The 18,992-nt window shown below is 39.2% G+C and overlaps 2 protein-coding genes across 5 annotated transcripts in view; one reads left to right on the forward strand and one right to left on the reverse strand.

Annotated features, from left to right (window-relative positions):
- The window catches only part of SMC1B (structural maintenance of chromosomes 1B), a 30,682-nt gene extending 14,854 nt beyond the window's left edge, over positions 1–15,828 (reverse strand). The window contains exons 1-14 of one of the 2 annotated variants that reach the window (XM_042050538.1): positions 15,617–15,828; positions 13,597–13,785; positions 12,951–13,063; positions 12,019–12,222; positions 11,386–11,624; positions 10,671–10,929; positions 9,549–9,689; positions 7,685–7,767; positions 6,960–7,164; positions 4,173–4,358; positions 2,609–2,788; positions 1,471–1,617; positions 757–894; positions 167–283 (exon numbers count right to left, since the gene is read on the reverse strand). In XM_042050538.1, the coding sequence (XP_041906472.1) occupies positions 167–283; positions 757–894; positions 1,471–1,617; positions 2,609–2,788; positions 4,173–4,358; positions 6,960–7,164; positions 7,685–7,767; positions 9,549–9,689; positions 10,671–10,929; positions 11,386–11,624; positions 12,019–12,222; positions 12,951–13,063; positions 13,597–13,785; positions 15,617–15,725 (2,310 nt within the window). In that variant the 5' untranslated portion in view covers positions 15,726–15,828. Of the gene's footprint in view, positions 1–166; positions 284–756; positions 895–1,470; positions 1,618–2,608; positions 2,789–4,172; positions 4,359–6,956; positions 7,165–7,684; positions 7,768–9,548; positions 9,690–10,670; positions 10,930–11,385; positions 11,625–12,018; positions 12,223–12,950; positions 13,064–13,596; positions 13,786–15,616 lie in introns of both variants that reach the window. The other variant, XM_042050537.1, reaches the window with a different exon arrangement.
- Positions 15,829–15,989: 161 nt separating this feature from the next.
- Positions 15,990–18,992, forward strand: part of RIBC2 (RIB43A domain with coiled-coils 2) — a 40,895-nt gene continuing 37,892 nt past the window's right edge. For 2 of the 3 annotated variants that reach the window (XM_042050552.1, XM_042050553.1), the window contains exon 1: positions 16,118–16,334. In XM_042050552.1, the coding sequence (XP_041906486.1) occupies positions 16,218–16,334 (117 nt within the window). In that variant the 5' untranslated portion in view covers positions 16,118–16,217. Of the gene's footprint in view, positions 16,335–18,992 lie in introns of all 3 variants that reach the window. The other variant, XM_042050554.1, reaches the window with a different exon arrangement.

An 18,992-nucleotide genomic window follows, 5' to 3' on the forward strand; every position in this document is an offset into this window, starting at 1 on the left:
TTGGCAAGAAAGGTAGAGGATGTGGAGAGATTGCTGGAATAATGTACAAGCCTTGTTGACAAAACATTTTACAAAGTAAGAAGTTGTCCGGGTCTAAATGTCAGTAAAACACAGGTTTCTGTAGCCTAACAGCACAACATCTCAAAGCTCTGATGGAATGCATTACCTCGTTAATTTTTTTCTGAAATTCTTGTATTTTCTCTTTTCTTTGTACTACTCCTTCATTAAGCATATCATACTGAGCCTCAATATTTACCAGTTCACTTTCCAGTTTTGATTTTTCCTAGATAGAAAAAAAGGAAAAAGATGGTACTTTCTCTTAATAGAAGGATCAACTTTCTAGAAATTAAGAGACAGCTCTGTTCCATGTTAACTGTTTCTTCTGATTAGAAATTTAAATATTTTCTTCTCTAATGCCACTCAACCACTATTATTGCTAATCTGCATGTAACAATTAGTTTAAATGAGCAGAAAAGCAAACTAAATACCACATAAAGTGCACTTTGACTTACAGACTTCTGAAGGTTACTAAATGATAAACCAAGCTTTTTAAAACTACAATACAAAAAGCCTCATGTGAAGTACCCTGCAATCTTGTTTTTTATATTTTATCAATTCCTCACTTGTAACTGCTATATGTAAAACTTTAGCTGAATTTTAAAAACTAAGTAAGGAAGTAGCATTACTTGATGAATAACTGCAGTTTAAAACAATACAATTATTAAACATGAAAATTATACAGAGTTAGTATTATACCATGAAGAGATTAGCAAGACGTTTCTTTTTAATAACGTCTAATTCACTCTGTGAATACTTAAGTCGTGTCTGAGTTCCTTGGCACTGAGCACGCAATTGCTTCAAGTCAGCCTCCTTCCGTCTGATCTTCATTAAGTCCTGGGAAAGTGTTATGGTGGAAGAAAAAGCATTTAAACAAAAGGCGTACTATTTGAAAATTATTTGTTTTTCAGCTTTTAAAGCTAGCCTCACTGACACAGGCCTCATTCAAGGTAAGGGCTGATAGCACAGGTCATATTCAATATTAATATTGTAAAGGATTTGTTTCCCCCAAGAAAGTACCCACTGGCAGATTACATTACAACTCCATCCTTCTTTAAAAAAGTCACCACTAATGACACATTGTTTTACACTGGCAGGTTTTGGTTCATGCAAACATTCCCATGTTGACAGATCATATTGTCATTTTCACTACAAGTCTTCAGGTACTCTGAACAACAACTTTTTCCTGGAGGGAGCTTGGACCAACAGTCTTGTCCTGTATTTCCACCTGTGAGCTGAGAATCTCAGCTAAGAAGAGAGATGCAGAGTTCATTATTAACTAGAACAGAATTAACAGCTATTATGTCCTGTCAAAAGCTTTGAAAATTACATTTTTAGGAGATCACCTTCTCAGAGCTGAAATAAGTTAGATATAGCATGACTTCTACAGTTAAGTGCTTTTAAGAGACCTACCTTTAACTCATTAATCAAGCTATCTCTTCTTTCTTTCATTTTACTCATTTCTTTCTCATCCCAACATCTAGCTTTAAATCTTAAATCACTTGATCCTCCAGAAATCACTCCAGATTTCAAAAATAAAGTTCCATCAAGAGCCACTGTCTGGAAGAAAATAAGTTAAATCCAAATAAATCAGAAAAAAACCCAGCCAAAATACCCCATGCACTAGTGCCCAAGATACGGTAGTTAAACAAGTAACAACCACATTTGAGTTGGGCTCAAATTTTTCTTTTCTCTTCCAAACCTGCTAACATGAGATATTTGAAGCAAAGAAAAAGTCTGTTGTTTCTTAGCACTAATTACATTTTGGTATTATTACAACTGATCAGAAAATAAAATGAAATTGTATCATTTCCTTGCATATAGCCACTTGTGTCTACACTTGTACTGAAAAGGTGTAGAACAGACACCTTTTAAGCTCGGTAGAACAGACCAAGCAACGTGGTACCGGAGCAAAGGCAAACAGCTTGTTTGTACAGTGAAAGTGTAAATTTTAGTAAAGAACATGGGTGTTTTTGTGACTATTTCAAGTAAACATGACTTCACACTCACCTTCAACTTAAAGGTGTCTTAATCTAAGTTTTAGAAGGTTTATTAAGTGCATAAAATACTGTCTGCAGCAATAGAGACAGGAATAAGAAAGAACTGCAGGAAGTGACAGAGAAGCTTCCAGTCCTTGACATAACCTGTATCTACAACCAAGGGATTCTGGCAGGTATTTTAAAGCATTTTGAAAGCATTTTTTCAAAGAAAGTCTTGTAAGATAAAGTCTGTATTTTTAAATCAGACTGTTTCAGAAGCAAGATTATCCCTCCCTCCTACTCCTAATCACAAGGACCATACCAAGAACCATATTTGCACACTAACTATCCTTTCATTTGCCCCCTCCTTTTCCCAGGAAACCACTTCAACTTACTTTCAGAGGAAAACAACCATGTGAATTATCTAGCGATTTGTTTCTGTGGGATTAGACAACATGGTACCAACTCTGTGTTTATCTGTGATACTCCAGCATGTTTACAGAAGAATTATTTAATGGCATCAAACACAAAACTGCAATGAAAAACGTATGCCACAAACTTTGGCTTCTTACTTTCAACCTCACTGGTCCATCAAATGCAATATGTTTTGCTTCCTTAACTGTTTCGCAGATCAAGGCATTCCCACTCACAAACTGAATGACTTTTTTCAATGGTGCAAATTGTGTTTGTACAACATCCACCATCACTTTAGCTCCTTTTACCTCCCTTAGCTTCTCGTTAATTGGTTTGACCTGTAAAGCAAACAAGCAGTGTTTAGAATCCACGCTGTTAGAGCAAAGCATTTCCAAATCTGAGTGGTCTGGGGACAGAATGTACAGATCAATGCACCAGGGAGCTCAATCACTGCAAGACTAGAAACAGATCTGGGGTTTATGTTCTTGGTACACCATTGTCCTTCAATCTGTGTAACCTACTGCATTACTATTTATAATGGCATTAAGATACTACTGTGTAACCTGTGCATGAAATCAAAGGACACTAATGCATGGGGAATAAACAAGAGAGTTCAAGATCTGTGCCAAAAGTAAGACCAAGGAAGATGTGAGCTTGCTACTGAATGAGGCAGGGAGCTTAGTGACACAGCATATAGAATGGACTGAGGTACTGAATTCCTTTTTCACCTCAATCTTTGCTTGCAAGACTAGCCTCTGGAAATCCTGGGTTCCAGAGCCCAAGGGGGAGTCTGGAATAAGAAAGATACATTCTTGTTAGGAGAGGATCAGGTCAGACAAACTTAAGGAAACTGGATGCATGTAAATGTGCAGGCCCTGGTGTGATGCAACCAGCAGAGCTGAAGGAGAAGCTGATGTCACTACAAGGCCACTTTCTATGTACCTTTGAATGATCACGGCAACTGAAAGAGGTGCCTAAGAATTCGGGGAAACCAAGTGTCACTCCTCTGTTCAAAAAGGGGCGAGAGGAGGACCCAAGGAACTACAGGACGGCCAACCTCAGGCTGATCCTGCAAAAGGTGATAGAGCAACTTATCCTAGAAACCAGTTCCAGGCATATGAACACTAAACCTTGGAGAAGTAGTCAACATTGGATTCATAAGTCAGTCATGCATGACCAACAACAGCCTAACAGAACAGAAATGACTAGCCTGGCAGAGCAGGGGGGAAGAGTGAATATTATCTACCTAGGCTTCAGAGAGGCTTTTAACACTGCCTCCCCTAAGATCGTCATTGAGAAGCTGATGAAATAGGGTCTGGATGAACAGTGAGATGAACTGAAAACTGTCTGAACAGACAAGCCCACAGGGTGGTGACTGGTAGCACAAAGTCCCATGGGAGGCCCGTAGCAAGCCATGTCAATACTGGAATCGATCCTCTTTAACATCTTCATTAATTAATTATCTGGATGATGGGGAAGAATGTACCCTCAGCAATTTGCTGATCACACAAAACTGGGAGGAACTGCTGATATGCCAGGTGGTCATGCCGCCATCCAGAGGGACCTCAGCTGGCTGGCAAAGTGGGCCAACAGGAGCCTCACAAAATTCACTTGCCAAGTCCTGTGCCTTAACACTTAAGCCTATTTTAGTTAAATGAGCCAGTACCAAGACTTACAAGTGTATTAGCTTGCTGATGACAGGAGAAAGAAAAACATACTTACATCAAGGTAATCCAAAGCAAGAAAAGTTTCAGGTTCAGCTCGTTCCTGTTTTAGGAACCGAATGCAATCTCTTGCTGTTTTTTCAGTGGCAACAACAATAGCAGTCATGTATTTGCTGAATACCTTGGTAACAGCAAGCTGGTATTTTTTATGAATAGGATGACACAGGTCAAGCAATCTTCCAAACTGAAAATTAAAATAGAGAGAAATATTAATACTTTCGATAGCAAAAATATTTCTGCATAGAAGATATGTTTTCCTCTTACTGCTTCAGTATTACCTATCTACCAGCTGCACTCTCTCACAACAACAGCTGTACATCAGAAAAAACAGGAATCATAGCAGTCATCAACCCAACTTGCAAAGTATATCTTCAGAATCTGAAGGGATGTAATTTTTTCTCTAAGGTTACATATCTCAATGTTTTACTGAGAATCTCTTTCATACACTTCTAGAAGCATGACAGTGACAAAGATACCTAAGCATGTTTTTTGGAAAGTAAGAAAGTATCTAACAGTAAGATCTTAAAATGACATTAACATCTTAAATAAATCGACCTATTACCTGCAAAAGGCAGGTACCACTCCAGTTTCAACCCAACAACGAAAAAGCATGAAAGGATAAAAACTAATTTTCTTGTACTGCATAGTCCAAATAATCAAGCCTCTTTTGCCATGTGTTGAAATAACACATCCAGAGAGAAAATTAACTATAGTTCTCTGTTGTACATGCTCCCTAAAGAGTTTTATTTCTTTTCTGTAATTATAGGCAGAGTTGAACTTTTTCTGAACGACCAAATTCCACTGATGCACATTCTGAACATTATTATCTGTGAATTCATGCAAAAACAATTTTCCTGCTTCTTGACATGTAGCTACTCATCTCTTCTTGCATATCTACAGTTTTCTTCTTACCAGATTTAAGCAAATGAAAAGACAGCTGGCAAGAGCTGTGAGCGACAGGTCATTCACAGTATTGTCTCAGCCAAGGTACTTAAACTACTGGAAACTCATGGCCTACTATGATCTGGTTTTCAGACACATGCATTTAAGTCTAAATGCAATGTCAGATTTCTATGAAAACAAATACTGAGTGTCCAACTGAATCTGTAATAACAGCAAAGTTGACAATTAAAACTATTAATGTAAGAATGCAATTTTGACAACTAAGCTGTAAAAACTATAAGCAGCTGCAAAATTCCCTTTATTGATGGGCCAAATCCATGTAAATGCACGTGTCAGTACTACAGCAGAACCACGTTATGGCACAGCTAACTTCAGTACCTGCAGTGCACACCCACCATTGTAAGCATGTTTTAAACAGAACAGAAGCTGTAAGATGGATGTAGGAACTGAACATTTAGAAGCAGTCTGCCATTTTTGCCCATGAAATCCAGAAGACCGAGACACAAAGATTTCCTTCAGTTCTGCCAGCAGACCAGAAGACAAAATGTGTCTTGACCCTTCCATCCTAAAACTGTGATTTAGGTTGCGTTCACTCATCTGGAATTAGTAGACTCGAGCATTAAGGAGCAGTTCAGTAACAACTCTGCTGCCTCAGTATGGTAGTGTTGGGAGAACTACTACAGGAACAAGGGTAACTGAAGCAGGTAGCACTAAGCCTTCCTGTAACAGGATAGTTTATGTACCAAATTTGACTTCTCATTTTTGTTAGAAGCCATCCCATCTCTAAGCACTCTTAAATTTGTAGTTCCTACAGGAAAATGACAGAATATTCCTCAACACCAGCCTTCCCTAAGCTGGCATGGCATCACCATCTGATCCAGTTATTTTCCAACAGGGATACAAAACAAAGAGTGAGCAAAAAGAGGTAAGGCAATCAGGTTTTTGATTTTTTTGGATCATCTTGCTAACTTGGATGAAAAAATTCTGAAGAGCCGCTGAAAAGCAAGTTTCTTACTTTCTGGAGAATACAACATGATCAGATGCTTGCTGTACTCTGAGGAGGTTTTTGCAAAAGACCAAGAAGCAAAGAACTGAAAACATTTTACTTTTTATGTTCTTATGGCAACACTGGAAAGCTGAGTAAACATTAAAAAACATTTAAAAAAAAAAAGATTTCCAGCTTGCACATCTCAAATGACTATGTTTCAAAAAGGACTGATTACTCTGAGTCACACTCAGAGGCCAACTATTTAATTGATTATATTTATTTAAAAATTCCTGTTTGAAATGGCTTTCAGTGTTGCATTATATCTTTTTGACGTCACTAAAAAGATGTAAAGATGCTCCATAAACCAGTTAATGTCTGCTGACAATTCAGGATCAATACACAAACCCCTTAAGTACTGAAGAGTAATTTTAGGAAAATATGTAAAATATGCCAACTTATAAGCAAAGACAGACCATTTGATAATATAAAAATTGTCTTTCAGAAGCACTATTTGTTCGGAATAAATGGTCTCATGGCTAACCTTCCCATTCATTTGTTCAAAATAACAAAGTCAAAAATATGTTTGAGGACAGAAAAAACCAAAACCAAATAAGGAAAAAATGAATTAAACACCACTAAATCACACAAGAGAGCAAAATTACTATTTGATGCTAGCAGTAATCCCTTTATTTTTGGAACCTGTGAAAAATAATGACAGTACATGCTACAATTCTTCCAGTAATACTATTTCATCAAGTACACTCAAGCAAGCACAAAATTCAAAAGGATGTGCCAGACTGTCCAATTTACTCCAGCTGCTTACTCAGTCTAATGCAGAACTTTTATGTCATAATGCTAAAATAAAGCATTTAAATGAGGACATTCCATTACCACAGAATCCGGATATAGCCTTTTGAGACTTTCCAGGATCTCTGCTCTCATCTGCTCACGCCTTCCTTCATGGTAATCAATTTTGGCATTCTGTAGTTCACCAACTATTTTGTTCAACTCTTCATTCACTTCACCCATTCTTGCTGTTGCGTTCTCAATTTCCTTAGCCAGCACTTCCTCCTGCTGTTTTTTTTCTGTTAACGATCCACTTTGAACAGAAGCAAAAAAAAAAAAAAGCAATTCACAATTTCATTTATACTCACATTCAGTATAAATTAAGGTCATTTTGCAGTCACCTTACTTCACAAGGAATAAGTATCAGGCAGAAGCCAAGATGCAGGAGGCAAGAACCGAGCTGTGCTAATAAACAACCTAAATATTAATGCTTTCTAGAGCAGCACAATTACAAAACTGTCCTGTTTTCTTGCTCAGAATTTGTCCATTAATAGCCCCATACCCATAGTGAAATAACTCGAGAGAAATTAGAATTATAGAACCGATTCAAACAAAGTATGGATTAATCATCATACTTCCTACCCTATTTTGAAAGCTAAAGTAACTGAATTATTAAGTAAAATTAGTAGTAATCAGTAAGAACTCTAGTTCTTACTAAAATTTCAAAGAAAATAATTAGAAGGAATTAGAAACCTGTGTTTTGAAAATGATTAATACCCAAGAAATAATTAACACCCAAGAAATCCAGTTAGCTTTTCTTTTTTTACACATACGTGCATATTTTAGCATATTCTTCCAACTTCTCTATGCGTTTTTCAAGCTCTTCCACCTGTTCCACAGTCTGTTTTATGGTTTCCTATGCAGCCACAAATAGAATGTGTTGAAAATAAACCAGAGCAAAATGACAGTTTTGTAACAAGATACACACTTTTACATTCAGAACAAGTCCTGAGATACGTCTTCTCTTCTTTACTGGTATTTCACAGCGAAGTAACAGCATCTCTTTTGCTATAGTAGGTGCCAAGTTGCACCTGAACAAATAATACAGGGAAATTATTCTACCAAGGCCATTACTGGATTTTCCATGTTCAGCTACAGTTTAGGAAAAGCCTCTTCAGCACAGAGAATCATGACACCAACAAATAAAAAAAAACTTTAAACAAAGAGCCAGGAAATTATAGGGCTTAAAACAGAGAAAGTGCTATTCTTGGCCCTGCATGAATAGCTTTTTCCAAAGAAGCTGACACAGCTTCCAAATTGACACAAAACATTGTAGCAAAAAAACCCCGCCAATGGTAAAACTAGAATTTTCAATTACTCAAATTTAATAAAAATACACTAACTGAAGCAAGTGAAGAAGAAAAAAAATACTGCTACCTACACAGCTTATTAAGCTTTAATTTAACTCCTGAAATCCTTGTGACCTTTTAAATAGTTCTAGGGAAGGAAAGTTAACCTCTTCATGAACCCACTTAAATGTCTGCATATTTGTATTTCATGCACTCTTAAGTATTCCTTATTCCTTTCTCAACAACACAATGGGACTTGCTCAGTTTAAGAAGCACAGGCAATGGAATTTATTTCACTTCTAGATGCTAATTACATTTTCCTGGTAACTAGTAATCCAAAAAGAAATAGTATTTTATGAAGAAAAAAATGGATGTACAAATATCAGCTTAGCTATTATGGTAAGGATAACTTTATATTCTCTTAAGTATGGAGTAAAATATAAACTTTTCCATAGAAGCAAGTTTACATGTACAAGAATGAGGTGTTTGCAACTCTATCACTGGTAAAGTCTCATACGATGCATTGATAAGCTTTCTGAACAGGAGTCTCCCTCAACCGTGACTCTGTAACTAAATGCTGAAGAAATGCATGCTGCCTCTCTAACTTCTTAGTACATGACAAAAATGCAAGTTAGCGGAGTTTGAAAAAAAAACCAACCAGAAAACCCAAAACATCTAACAGGACAAGGTTTCCAGCAAAACACAGATCATCAGCTGAGCTTCTGCCCTTTTTACTTCTATCAGAAGCAAACATCAGGCATGGTAACCAAGCCAGAGTGAAAAATGTGCATATTTTATTGTTACATGTTTGTATCTGCAATGATAAAAGGCATCAGAATCAAAATGCCTGAAACTGTATTCATACAAAACAACTGCCTCTGAAGTGCAAGGAAGGAGTGGACACTGAGATTTTTCCAACTGCAACACATTCTTACACACAACTGACCTTAAAACCATCTCAGCAAAAGGTAACTGTGATCAAAATACACCTCTGCAGGGTGTGTCATACACACATACAACAGCAGTGGGACATCCCAGAAAGACTACACTTACAAAACCAGAAACTGATGACAGTTAAGCCAATGTTCTGAGTAACTGTAAAATATCATAGCCAAAGCTTTCAAACCCAAATCCTCAGTGTAGGCCCATGCAAACGACTTCTGAACAAATTTAGAGGCCATTTTGCTAAACCTGCTGCAACATGGAAACTGAGCTAACGCAACATACCTCCTCTGCTGAGGATTTAATTATGTCAAAGTATTGAACATGCTTATATACAGTTATACCAGAGGAAATGGTAGAGAGACATTTTTCTCCTACAAATCTAATTCTAGTTTGATACAAATACCTCAATTTCATTTTTCTTCCTCCGATTAAGTTTCAGCCTTTCTTGATCTCCTTTATCCTCCCAGCGAAGTTTTTCTAGCTGCTGGGCTAGTGTAGCTACTTTCCTTCTTGCCATTTCCTTTAGCTCTTTGTACCGCTCTAACTGGACAAAAAGAAATAAAAAAAAAGATTCACTCCTTGGAAAGTGAGAAGACTTGTTACAGCCTTAAGTAACTACCTACTTTATCATAATAAAAATTATGGAAACTACCCAATTCTCCAGAAACTCTTCTAGCTACTGATTGCAGGATAACAAGCTGTACTTTTTTAGAGTAAGATTCAATCCAAAGTTTACACCTAAGAGTAATAAAAAAGGCTAAAAAAAGACTGTAGGCAAGAACTACTATCGTTCAGGAAAGTTTATAGTACTTCCCATTCCATCTGAAGGTTAACACTCAGTTTTTGCATAGCCCAAAATTAGTGCAAGTTTTGGTATTTATATTTTCAGCATTCTCATGTTACTAAAAAATTTCACATAGTAAGTGAAATATAAATATTTTAAACAATTCTGCTAAGTGATGACTAACTGACCAAATACCTCTAAAGTGCAGAGCAGAAAGATTCACAAACTAAGGTAATAACCCTGCATGTTCTCCATTAATTGATCAGAAACTATTTTAAGGAGGAGACAGTGGAAAAAAGCTATCACATAGTTTTACAAGCATTTGTGGCCATATGGTTGCAAAGACAGCTTCTTCCAAAGTGAATTTACTGTCAAAGGATGTAGCCCCTTCCTTCTCAAATGAGCTACCCCAGTTTCAGTCTCAGACCCACAGCAGATGCTATGTATACTACCAGGTCTGGTTTACTTTTTTGTCTTCATTGGTTTTCCCTAATTGATATCTCAGATTAAAAGCCAGTTCTCAAAAATCACTCACCCTGAGACCCTGACAAATGTTTTCTGTCCTACCCTCCCACAATGTACCATGTGTCTAAATAAAGCTTAGAATTTTGGTTTTGTTGGAGCTCAAGGGGAAAAAGATTAGTAGGAATCACAGGTCACTGGTGAAATAGCAGTTTCCCTGTAAACAGGAGTATTTTTGGACTTCTCTAGTAAACAGTACTTCTGGGCCTCCTGGTTCACCTGACTTTCTCCCAGCTCAATATCTGCTGCTCTCTGCATTCTCTCTTCTTCAGCTTTCTCCTCAAATGCTCTCCATGCCTTCTCAATATCATTCAGTTCTATCTCTAGTTCTTTTATGTTCTTCTTTTCCTTATCACAGGATTTCTCCTTGTCCCTTAGAGATTTTTTAGACATTTCTACTTTCTTGATTTGGTAGGATGTGTTTTCCTTTGCTTTTATATAGAGGGGTCTCTGCTGAATCAGTGATGCTTCCAGAGTCCTAAAAAACAAAACCGAAAACAAACCCAAAACAACCAACCCCAACCAGCCAACCACCACAAAACACAGCCAAAACAACAAAGTCACAGGTAAAGGGGAGAGAGGGAAGATAGAAAAGACACCCCCTCCCCCCTGCCAACCACATATGCAAACAATCAGTTTTAAACTGTAAGGTTGGGGCTTACACTGTGGGTATGCCCACAGAGGACATTTTTTTATCTCCACTGAAAACAGTAATTTAAGAAGTGAAACATAACCTCCTAAAAGTTAATAGCAAGCAAGCATTTCTATAACGAAATATGTATCTAGGCACGGTAGATGAGGTGAAAACCATTTCTAGATTTTACTTCAGTGAACTGCTAGGAGCTGACTTCCATAGCACTGGGCTATCACCCAAATTTTTACCAGGATAATGCTTTAAAATTCAACTATCACAGAATCTGATTGGAAAACCTACTTCATTTCTTTTTCCATATGCTGTTGGTCCCTGTTTAGTATCCCAAGTAATTTCTTCTTGACTTTAAATGAATCTTCTGCTGCAGAAAGAGACTCTTTCTTGATATGAGCCTCCATATTCTTTTCATCCAAACTGTTTTTCAGAAAGTCAATTTTTTTTTCATTGTGATAAAGCTGAAAAAGCTGCACTTGTATCCTTTCTTCATCCAGTTCCTTGATTAGCATCTGGTAATGCTCTGCCTACCAATTTAAAATTTAATTTGTAGTTTATAAAAACTATTTTCCATCATTAGCAGTCTAATTTCAAGGCCAAAGTGATGTAAGATGACATACAAGTAGCTGTAATTTCAGTAATGTTCACTAATCATAAAACTCAAGTATATAAGTCAATACTTAATTAATTATACTGGCAAGCCTATGCTTTCTTTTATTTAGATTACGTGTATTCATCTACCTTTTTAAACGATATTATTATATACTACACCATACTGAAAAAAAAATACCAGACTAAAACCAACAGAACTTTGTGGGTTTGTTTTGTTGGTTTGTTGTGCTTTTTTGAACACTACTGAAGTTCACAAGAGATGCAAAATCTGGCATCTCAGCATGAAAACATGGAGTAAATTGAAGCTACCTCCTCTTTTTCTATCTTTGCTTGTTTGCGTTCTGCTGCCACGCTTTTTTTCTTGTTATAATTAAACTGTGCATCCTCTTCTGCTTGCTGCATTTTCTTCTTTTTTTGTTCATATTCTTCAGCATATTCCCATGAATTACTAATTTGTTCAAAAAGTTGAGTTCTCTCCTTTGGCTTCTTCATTGCAATTGATTCTACTGTTCCCTAAACCAAAATTGAAAATAATTATACAGCACTGTAGATCATTCTGATGCCTTATGAATTTAACAGTATATAGTAAAAATTGACCTCTGTATATATTTATGGTGAACACAGTTGGTCGGTCGGCATCTGGATTTGAACCCAAGGAAAAATTTAGTGCCAAAATGAGTATCACCTAACCATGCGGGTTTCTATAAATGTTTCTGCAAAAGGGAGAAATCCATTCTTCCTTAGGAATTTTCGTCAGCAACTCCAAGGAAGATGACTTTGTGAAATGTATTATTCAGCAAATGCTTAAGGCCTATGTAATTAAACTCGTGGAAACTAATAGCTGAACAGAATTTTCAACCCCTCAGTCTTAACAAAAAATCCTCTACATTTTCATGCATCTTTACTAACAGGAGTGTTTTAAGATAAAATCACTTTTTCCTAGCACTCCTACAATTGAATACACTAAACATTTATACAGACCCATACTTTTTTCTATACTGTGAACAATGTAAGCACTCAACTTCTTCCAGATTAGCTTCTTTCTTACTACTGTATGCATGTACATACAAACCCCATTAAGTGTATTTTGTAATCTTGTAGTTCTTGGCCCAGGTCAGGAAAAACATGTTGCCTTGTAGTTAGCTATGGGTGTCCTCATTTCTAGACAATACTTAACCGTGTATTCTATGAAATAACCTAAGAACCTTTTGTTTTCTTTTCAAAGTACCTTGAACGCTCACCTGAAAAATAAGGCAATTCCTGGCCTTGACAAGAATGCCTATTTTTTCAAGCTCAGATATGTATGCAGATCGGCTGACAGACTTGTCATTGAAAAGAAATTCAGAACAACTACCTAAAGGAGGAAAGGAAACAAATTACCGCTGAAAACAGCTACAACAAAAAATTCACTGGAAAATAATTAAACTATAAACTACTGGAATTATTTAACTGAGCAATTTTCTCAAAGAGGACAATAGATTTCAATTACTCATTTATTCCTTTCAGTAATTTATTTTTTCCGTTTGAAAACTCTAGTCTCTAGTTTTAGTACTTTCTAAAGGAACAGACATGTTTATGGTGCTCATGCCTGCAGCAAGGTGTCAGACCCCATTTCCTAGAGCCAACGTCATCTACAGATCCAAGGAAATATCTAGAGACAGATATCGAGCAAAGAACATAAAATAACTTGTTTAATTTAACTAATTAACCCAAATATGGGGTTTTTTTCATTTATATCACTACTAAAATGTTACCTGAAGGACTATACTAATCTGCCCAACTACGAAATAGTATCGGGCATCTGAAATTCCAATTTGGGTATTTTTGGTCTCCATTTCTTTACAGATCAGAAAATAGACAGTACATGCAGCAGAATTTACTACCTACCACGGATAACTCTTGAAAATGTTTTTTCTTCCCCATCTTCCTCACAATATACTATCTTCACACTAGCTGTAGAAGAAACAGGTTTTCCAACATGTGCTCCATGAATAAGTTCTCGAACGCTTTTAACTCGCAAATTTGATGTCTTTTCACACATCACAAAGCTAACAGCATCCATTATGTTAGATTTTCCTTGAAAAGTAAAAAAAAAATTAAGACTTTTTTGACAAGACATACATAGAGGCATCTTATTAAGAATTAGTTAAAGAATCTGGAGAATTGTGAATTCTTTGTAAATTCTATTTCTAATTATGTATTTTTTATTATTTTAGGAAGAAATTCTTCCCTGTGAGGGTGGTGAGATAGTGGCACAGGTTGCTTAAAGAAGCGGTGGCTGCCCCATCCCTGGAAGTGTTCAAGGACAGGTTGGATGGGGCTTGGAGGAACCTGGGATAGTGGAACATGTCCCTGCCCATGGCAGGGGGGTTGGAACATGATGAGATTTGAGGTCCCTTCCCACCATTCTATGATTTTGTGATTTTATTGAGGAAAAGCTGTTGCACATAATAAACACATTTTTAAGAGGTAACACACTGGCAGCAGAAAATAAGCCTGTCTGTAATAAAAATTACGACAAAACTAATTTACTTGTTCAGCCTTATTGAAGAAGTCCTTTGTTTTTACACAAGCTTCTCTGGAGGAGAGTGTGCCACATCACTCTCCTTCCTTGGCAGTGAGCTTTCTGGAGCGAAGTGAGGGAAGTTTATTGCATGAGCACTGCATCCCCAACCTTTCCACTGCAACTCCCGTCTCCTGAAGAATACAAGCACTATCCCAGATCCAATCACCACAGCAACAAAGCTCTCTGGTCACAGTCCTTCGACAAAAATCCTCCTAATGGAATCCTCTTTTTGTTTTATCCCTTTAGTCTTGAGCATTTCCGCTGACAGCTTAATTATTTTCAGCCTTTAACCTTGCTACTTCGACAATATTTTGACTTATTCGCAAAAGTATCAGAAAAGGAAGAACACCATGAGGAAACCAGAAAAATAAAGATACTCAATTCAGGGATTACATAATACTCACACCTTTAATTCCGGGTTTACATCATATTCACACTTTTCCCCTGGATTCATCTATAAAATGTACTCAGACTTAACTGAAAGAGCACCTGGAAAAAGTCTCATAATTCTGAGACTTTACAATACAGAACAGTGGGGGTAGGATGATAAAGAACATGAGAACAATGCTGAATATATTCAACTTACATTCACAGATCTTACTTCAATCGGGTATGTGAGGAAACTACAGGTTCTAAAAATCTGAATTATAAATTAAATCATTAACAGACTGGGGAAACTAAAGTGAGATGTTAAACCCATCCTTGCTGCTTTGTTAAGACAGCCCTCACCTCCTACCACTTTGACAAACAGAAGATAAAATCCCCTTTGTTGAATGGAGCTTTCTGAAGCAAAGATCCAATTTTAAGAAGTTCCAGCACCTTGGGATCACAGCGTGGCGCTGCACCTGCAAACGCGCTGCTCGTGTGAGCCCGACTTCGTGGCAGCCGCCATCTTGTAGAGCCGCTCTCCCCTTCCCGGAGGAAGCGTGGTAAAACCCACAGACTCCCATAAAAAAGCAGGTTTCCACTGGTACAGCCCGGAGTATTACAATAAAACCGCCTTTATGTGACCTTTGTAAGCTGGGGTGGCCAAGACAAGGTGTGCTGTTTGCAAACCAGGCTTTCTGCTTAAACTTGAAAGCGCCAGGTCAACCCGAAATTAAAATTCCATCAACGCCCTCTCCCCCCCCAGCCTGCTCCTGCCCTTTCATGCTGGAAGGGCCTACATCCTCAGCTAAGGATTACAGAGCAGGCACCTCCAAGGCTTCATTTGTGCTGCCGCCCCTTCAGGTGCACATGAGACTTTCAGTAGGTCCGTGAGGCTAAATCCCACCTAACTGAGCCCTCAATGGTGACAGCTCATGGACCAGCTGCCCCCTACCCAGGCACCACCCACACTACCTGATCCATTGGGTCCGATGATGCAGTTGAACCTCATGAACGGGCCGATAACCTGCTGCCCCCTCCACGACTTGAAGTCCTTCACCACCAGCAACTTCAGGTAACCCATCCCCACGGGAAGCCGGGGGCAGGAGCTCCTGAGCTCCCCGCCTCAACCCCCACAAAGAATCGACGAGGATATTTCACCAGTTGGTCGGTCGGCAGAAAAACAACCCCAACCAAAGCCACTATTCCCCAACTTTATCGCCTCAGAAGGACGGACGGCCCGGCCCCGCCCCGCCCTCACAGCCCGCGCGCCTCGTGCAGCGGCCCCGCCCCGCGGTGCCCGGCGGGCGGCGCCGCTCCCGTTCCCTTCGCGACGGGCCGCCTTGTGTCCCGGCTGGTCACCGCCGCTCCCGTTCCCTTCGCGACGGGCCGCCTTGTGTCCCGGCTGGTCACCGCCGCTCCTGTTCCCTTCGCGACGGGCCGCCTTGTGTCCCGGCTGGTCACCGCCGCTCCTGTTCCCATCGCGACGGGCCGCGTTATTTCCCGGCTGGACGCCACCGCTCCCGGCCACCGCCCTCACTCCAGCCCCGTCGTCCCGCTGTTCCCTCCCGGCGCCATGAGCAGGCTGGGGCCGCAGCGGGACCTGGAGGAGGCCGCCGCCCTGGAGCGCCGGCGGCGACGGGAGCTGCTGCGGCGGGGCCGCATCTTCAACGCGCGGCTCCGCACTATAGGGGTGAGGGCGGGCAGGAAGGGAGGGAAGGCGCCGTGTCCCCCCCGCCGGTCCCACGAGTTCTGAGGAGAGGGGCTTAACGCAGAGGCGACCCCCAGGGCAGGACAGGGAGGGAAGGGGCGACTGAGCCGGTCTGGGCGGGCCAGCAGCGGTACCCCAGTGACCCCTGCTCAGGCGTGTGTGTGAGGGGGAGGGAGGGCCCAGATGCAACATTTAGAGTCGCTTTTAAAGTCACTGGTGACAGAAATCACAGAATACTTAGGGTTGGAAGGGACCTCTGAGGATCATCCGCTCCAACACCTCGGCAAGGTACGGTCCAGAGCAGGTGACACAGGAACATGTCCAGGCGGATTTGGAATATCTTAAAGGGGGAAGACTTCGTGACCCCCCTGGGCAGCTGTTCAGTGCTCTGCCACCCTCAATGGAAAGAAGTTCGTCCTCCTGTTGAGGCAAAACTTCGTGGGTATTGCTTCTTGTATGTACTTGTGCCCCTCTTCTCTGGGTTCAAGGGCAAGGTGTCATTGCCCCCGAACAGCACAGAGAGATCAAGCCTTGTGTTGCATTTCTGTGTAGGAGTTAATGTGGTTTGCTTTACTTTGAGGAAAGCCAAATGCTTCCAGAGTCAGCTCATGCAATGTGGCTGAAACAAATAATTGTTTTTTACCTCTCTGCTCTGATACTGCCCTTGTCTGCTTGGATCTCACTAGAATTGATGCTGTGAGAGATTTACTGCTGTAAGGGTCCTGCAATTAGTCAGTATTTTGCATCAGACAAAATAGGACAGATCCATCCTTGTTTATGTATAGGTAATTATTTGTTGTGTCTGTTTTTTCTTGGCATGGATGTGTAAATGTGAACACCCTTTAGGCTGGTGGCTTTTCTCCAGAGTTCACTATGTAGTTTGCATCCTGAACATGAGGGAATGATGTGCTCTATACCTATTTGACTTCGGATGGAATAGTGTATTGAATCTCCCTGTGATATGTTCAAAGGCCTACATTAAGATTCTGTGAGCGTGCATGGAGGGAAGAGTGCTGTGAGGTGATTTCATTGAACTGGTAGAATTGCAACAGATGTCAATTGGATCCTCTTTTATGAGGTACAGAAACATAACTCAGTGGAAAAATACCTTCACCTTATCTCTGACAGGGCCTTGAATTTATTCTTGTCACTCTTATGCAAGAGTCATTGTAGCTGCAGAGCAATTAGCAGTTCCCACTTAAGGAACATGACAGATGTGTCCACCTGGTATGGCATCCCAACATACACAGTAACCAACAATATACTTAAGTGGAAGGAGCTAATATTTTTTAGCAGTTGTGGGATGGGTTAAGATACTTGAAATTTCTTCATCAGAAACACATATTTTCTCTGGCTTTTCTAGAGCCTTAAAAATTAAGTGCAAACCATAAATTCTCAGTTAATGAAATAGCTGGCAACTAATATATCCTGGTGTGTTTTATTGAGCCGTACAGGAGTACACCATCCGAAGGTTTTACCCAAATACTTTTGTAGAACTGACTTATTTTGTAGAACTGACTCAGGCAGGTTTTGATAGATGTTTACATAAGACAAACATCTAAAATGAAGGAGAGATCATCTGGGGAATTTTGATTAACAGTATATTTACCGTCATTCAATGTACCTGAACAATGATGCTGACATAAGGGACTGTTATTACGCTTTGAAGTTAGGCCAGGTCTGAACCATTAAGAGCCATGAAATCCATACAGAGATATTCTATATCAGTATTTTTGTGTGGTTTTTAGATTCTTTGCTTCTGTTCTTTGACCAGTTTATCTGAGTGGCAGTCTCTAAGAAAACTAAAAAATCAAGACAATATTTGACTTAGAAACCAGAAATCCTAAAGCAGGGCTTGAATAAAAACGTGGAGGTAATATACTGGAAAGCAGAATGGGAACGCAGATTTTATATTCTTTTTCCTTGATTATTACTAGTTTTATTATTACTTTGACTTCGGTATCTGTTTGGTCGTCTGAGTAATGGAAACGTAAGATACTGCCCTCTTCACTAACAGGTTGAAGAATTTATCCTCAGTAAATCACTGATTTTTCTGAAGAGTTCAGATGAGTAATCCAAATGAACAATTACTTCTAATTTACATGTGAACTTTATACATAAATAGATCTTGTTTAAAAATTAGCTGCTTCAAACTGTTTGTAGATTTCTTATTTAAACACTTAAAAGTGAAACCTGTAGTTTTATATGACTGGGAATGTCTGTTTTAGGGATGTTTTTGTGTCGAGTGAAAGCGTTTGGAAGAGGAGAGAACCAATAGTGTAACACAAGCCGATACACTGACCTACCTCTATTATTGCCAGAATACTAAGAACTTGTATTGAGTTTCTCTTAACAGTATTTCCTGTAGTTATACTGACAGCTTGGCTTCGCCAGTGAGACCTCTGAAAGAGTTGATATTTAGTGTCCACAACACCATTGTTTTTGGAGGATAGAATTCTTGATGGTTTCACCCTTGCTTACAAACTTATCTCTTTGCCTGATTGCTACTGTCAGTTGTCCTTGACAGTACTAACCATGTGTATTTTCAGCCATGATTTGTTTCTGTCTTCATCTGAATAGTTTTTAGACAAAGACTATCAAAATTGTTTACCAGGTTCTTGAAGATTTATCATTGTATTT

Source organism: Corvus kubaryi, unplaced genomic scaffold, assembly GCF_017639235.1.
Source record: "Corvus kubaryi isolate FWS band 111438036 unplaced genomic scaffold, C.kubaryi_AGA036_p1.0 74, whole genome shotgun sequence".
NCBI classification, from domain to species: Eukaryota; Metazoa; Chordata; class Aves; order Passeriformes; family Corvidae; genus Corvus; species Corvus kubaryi.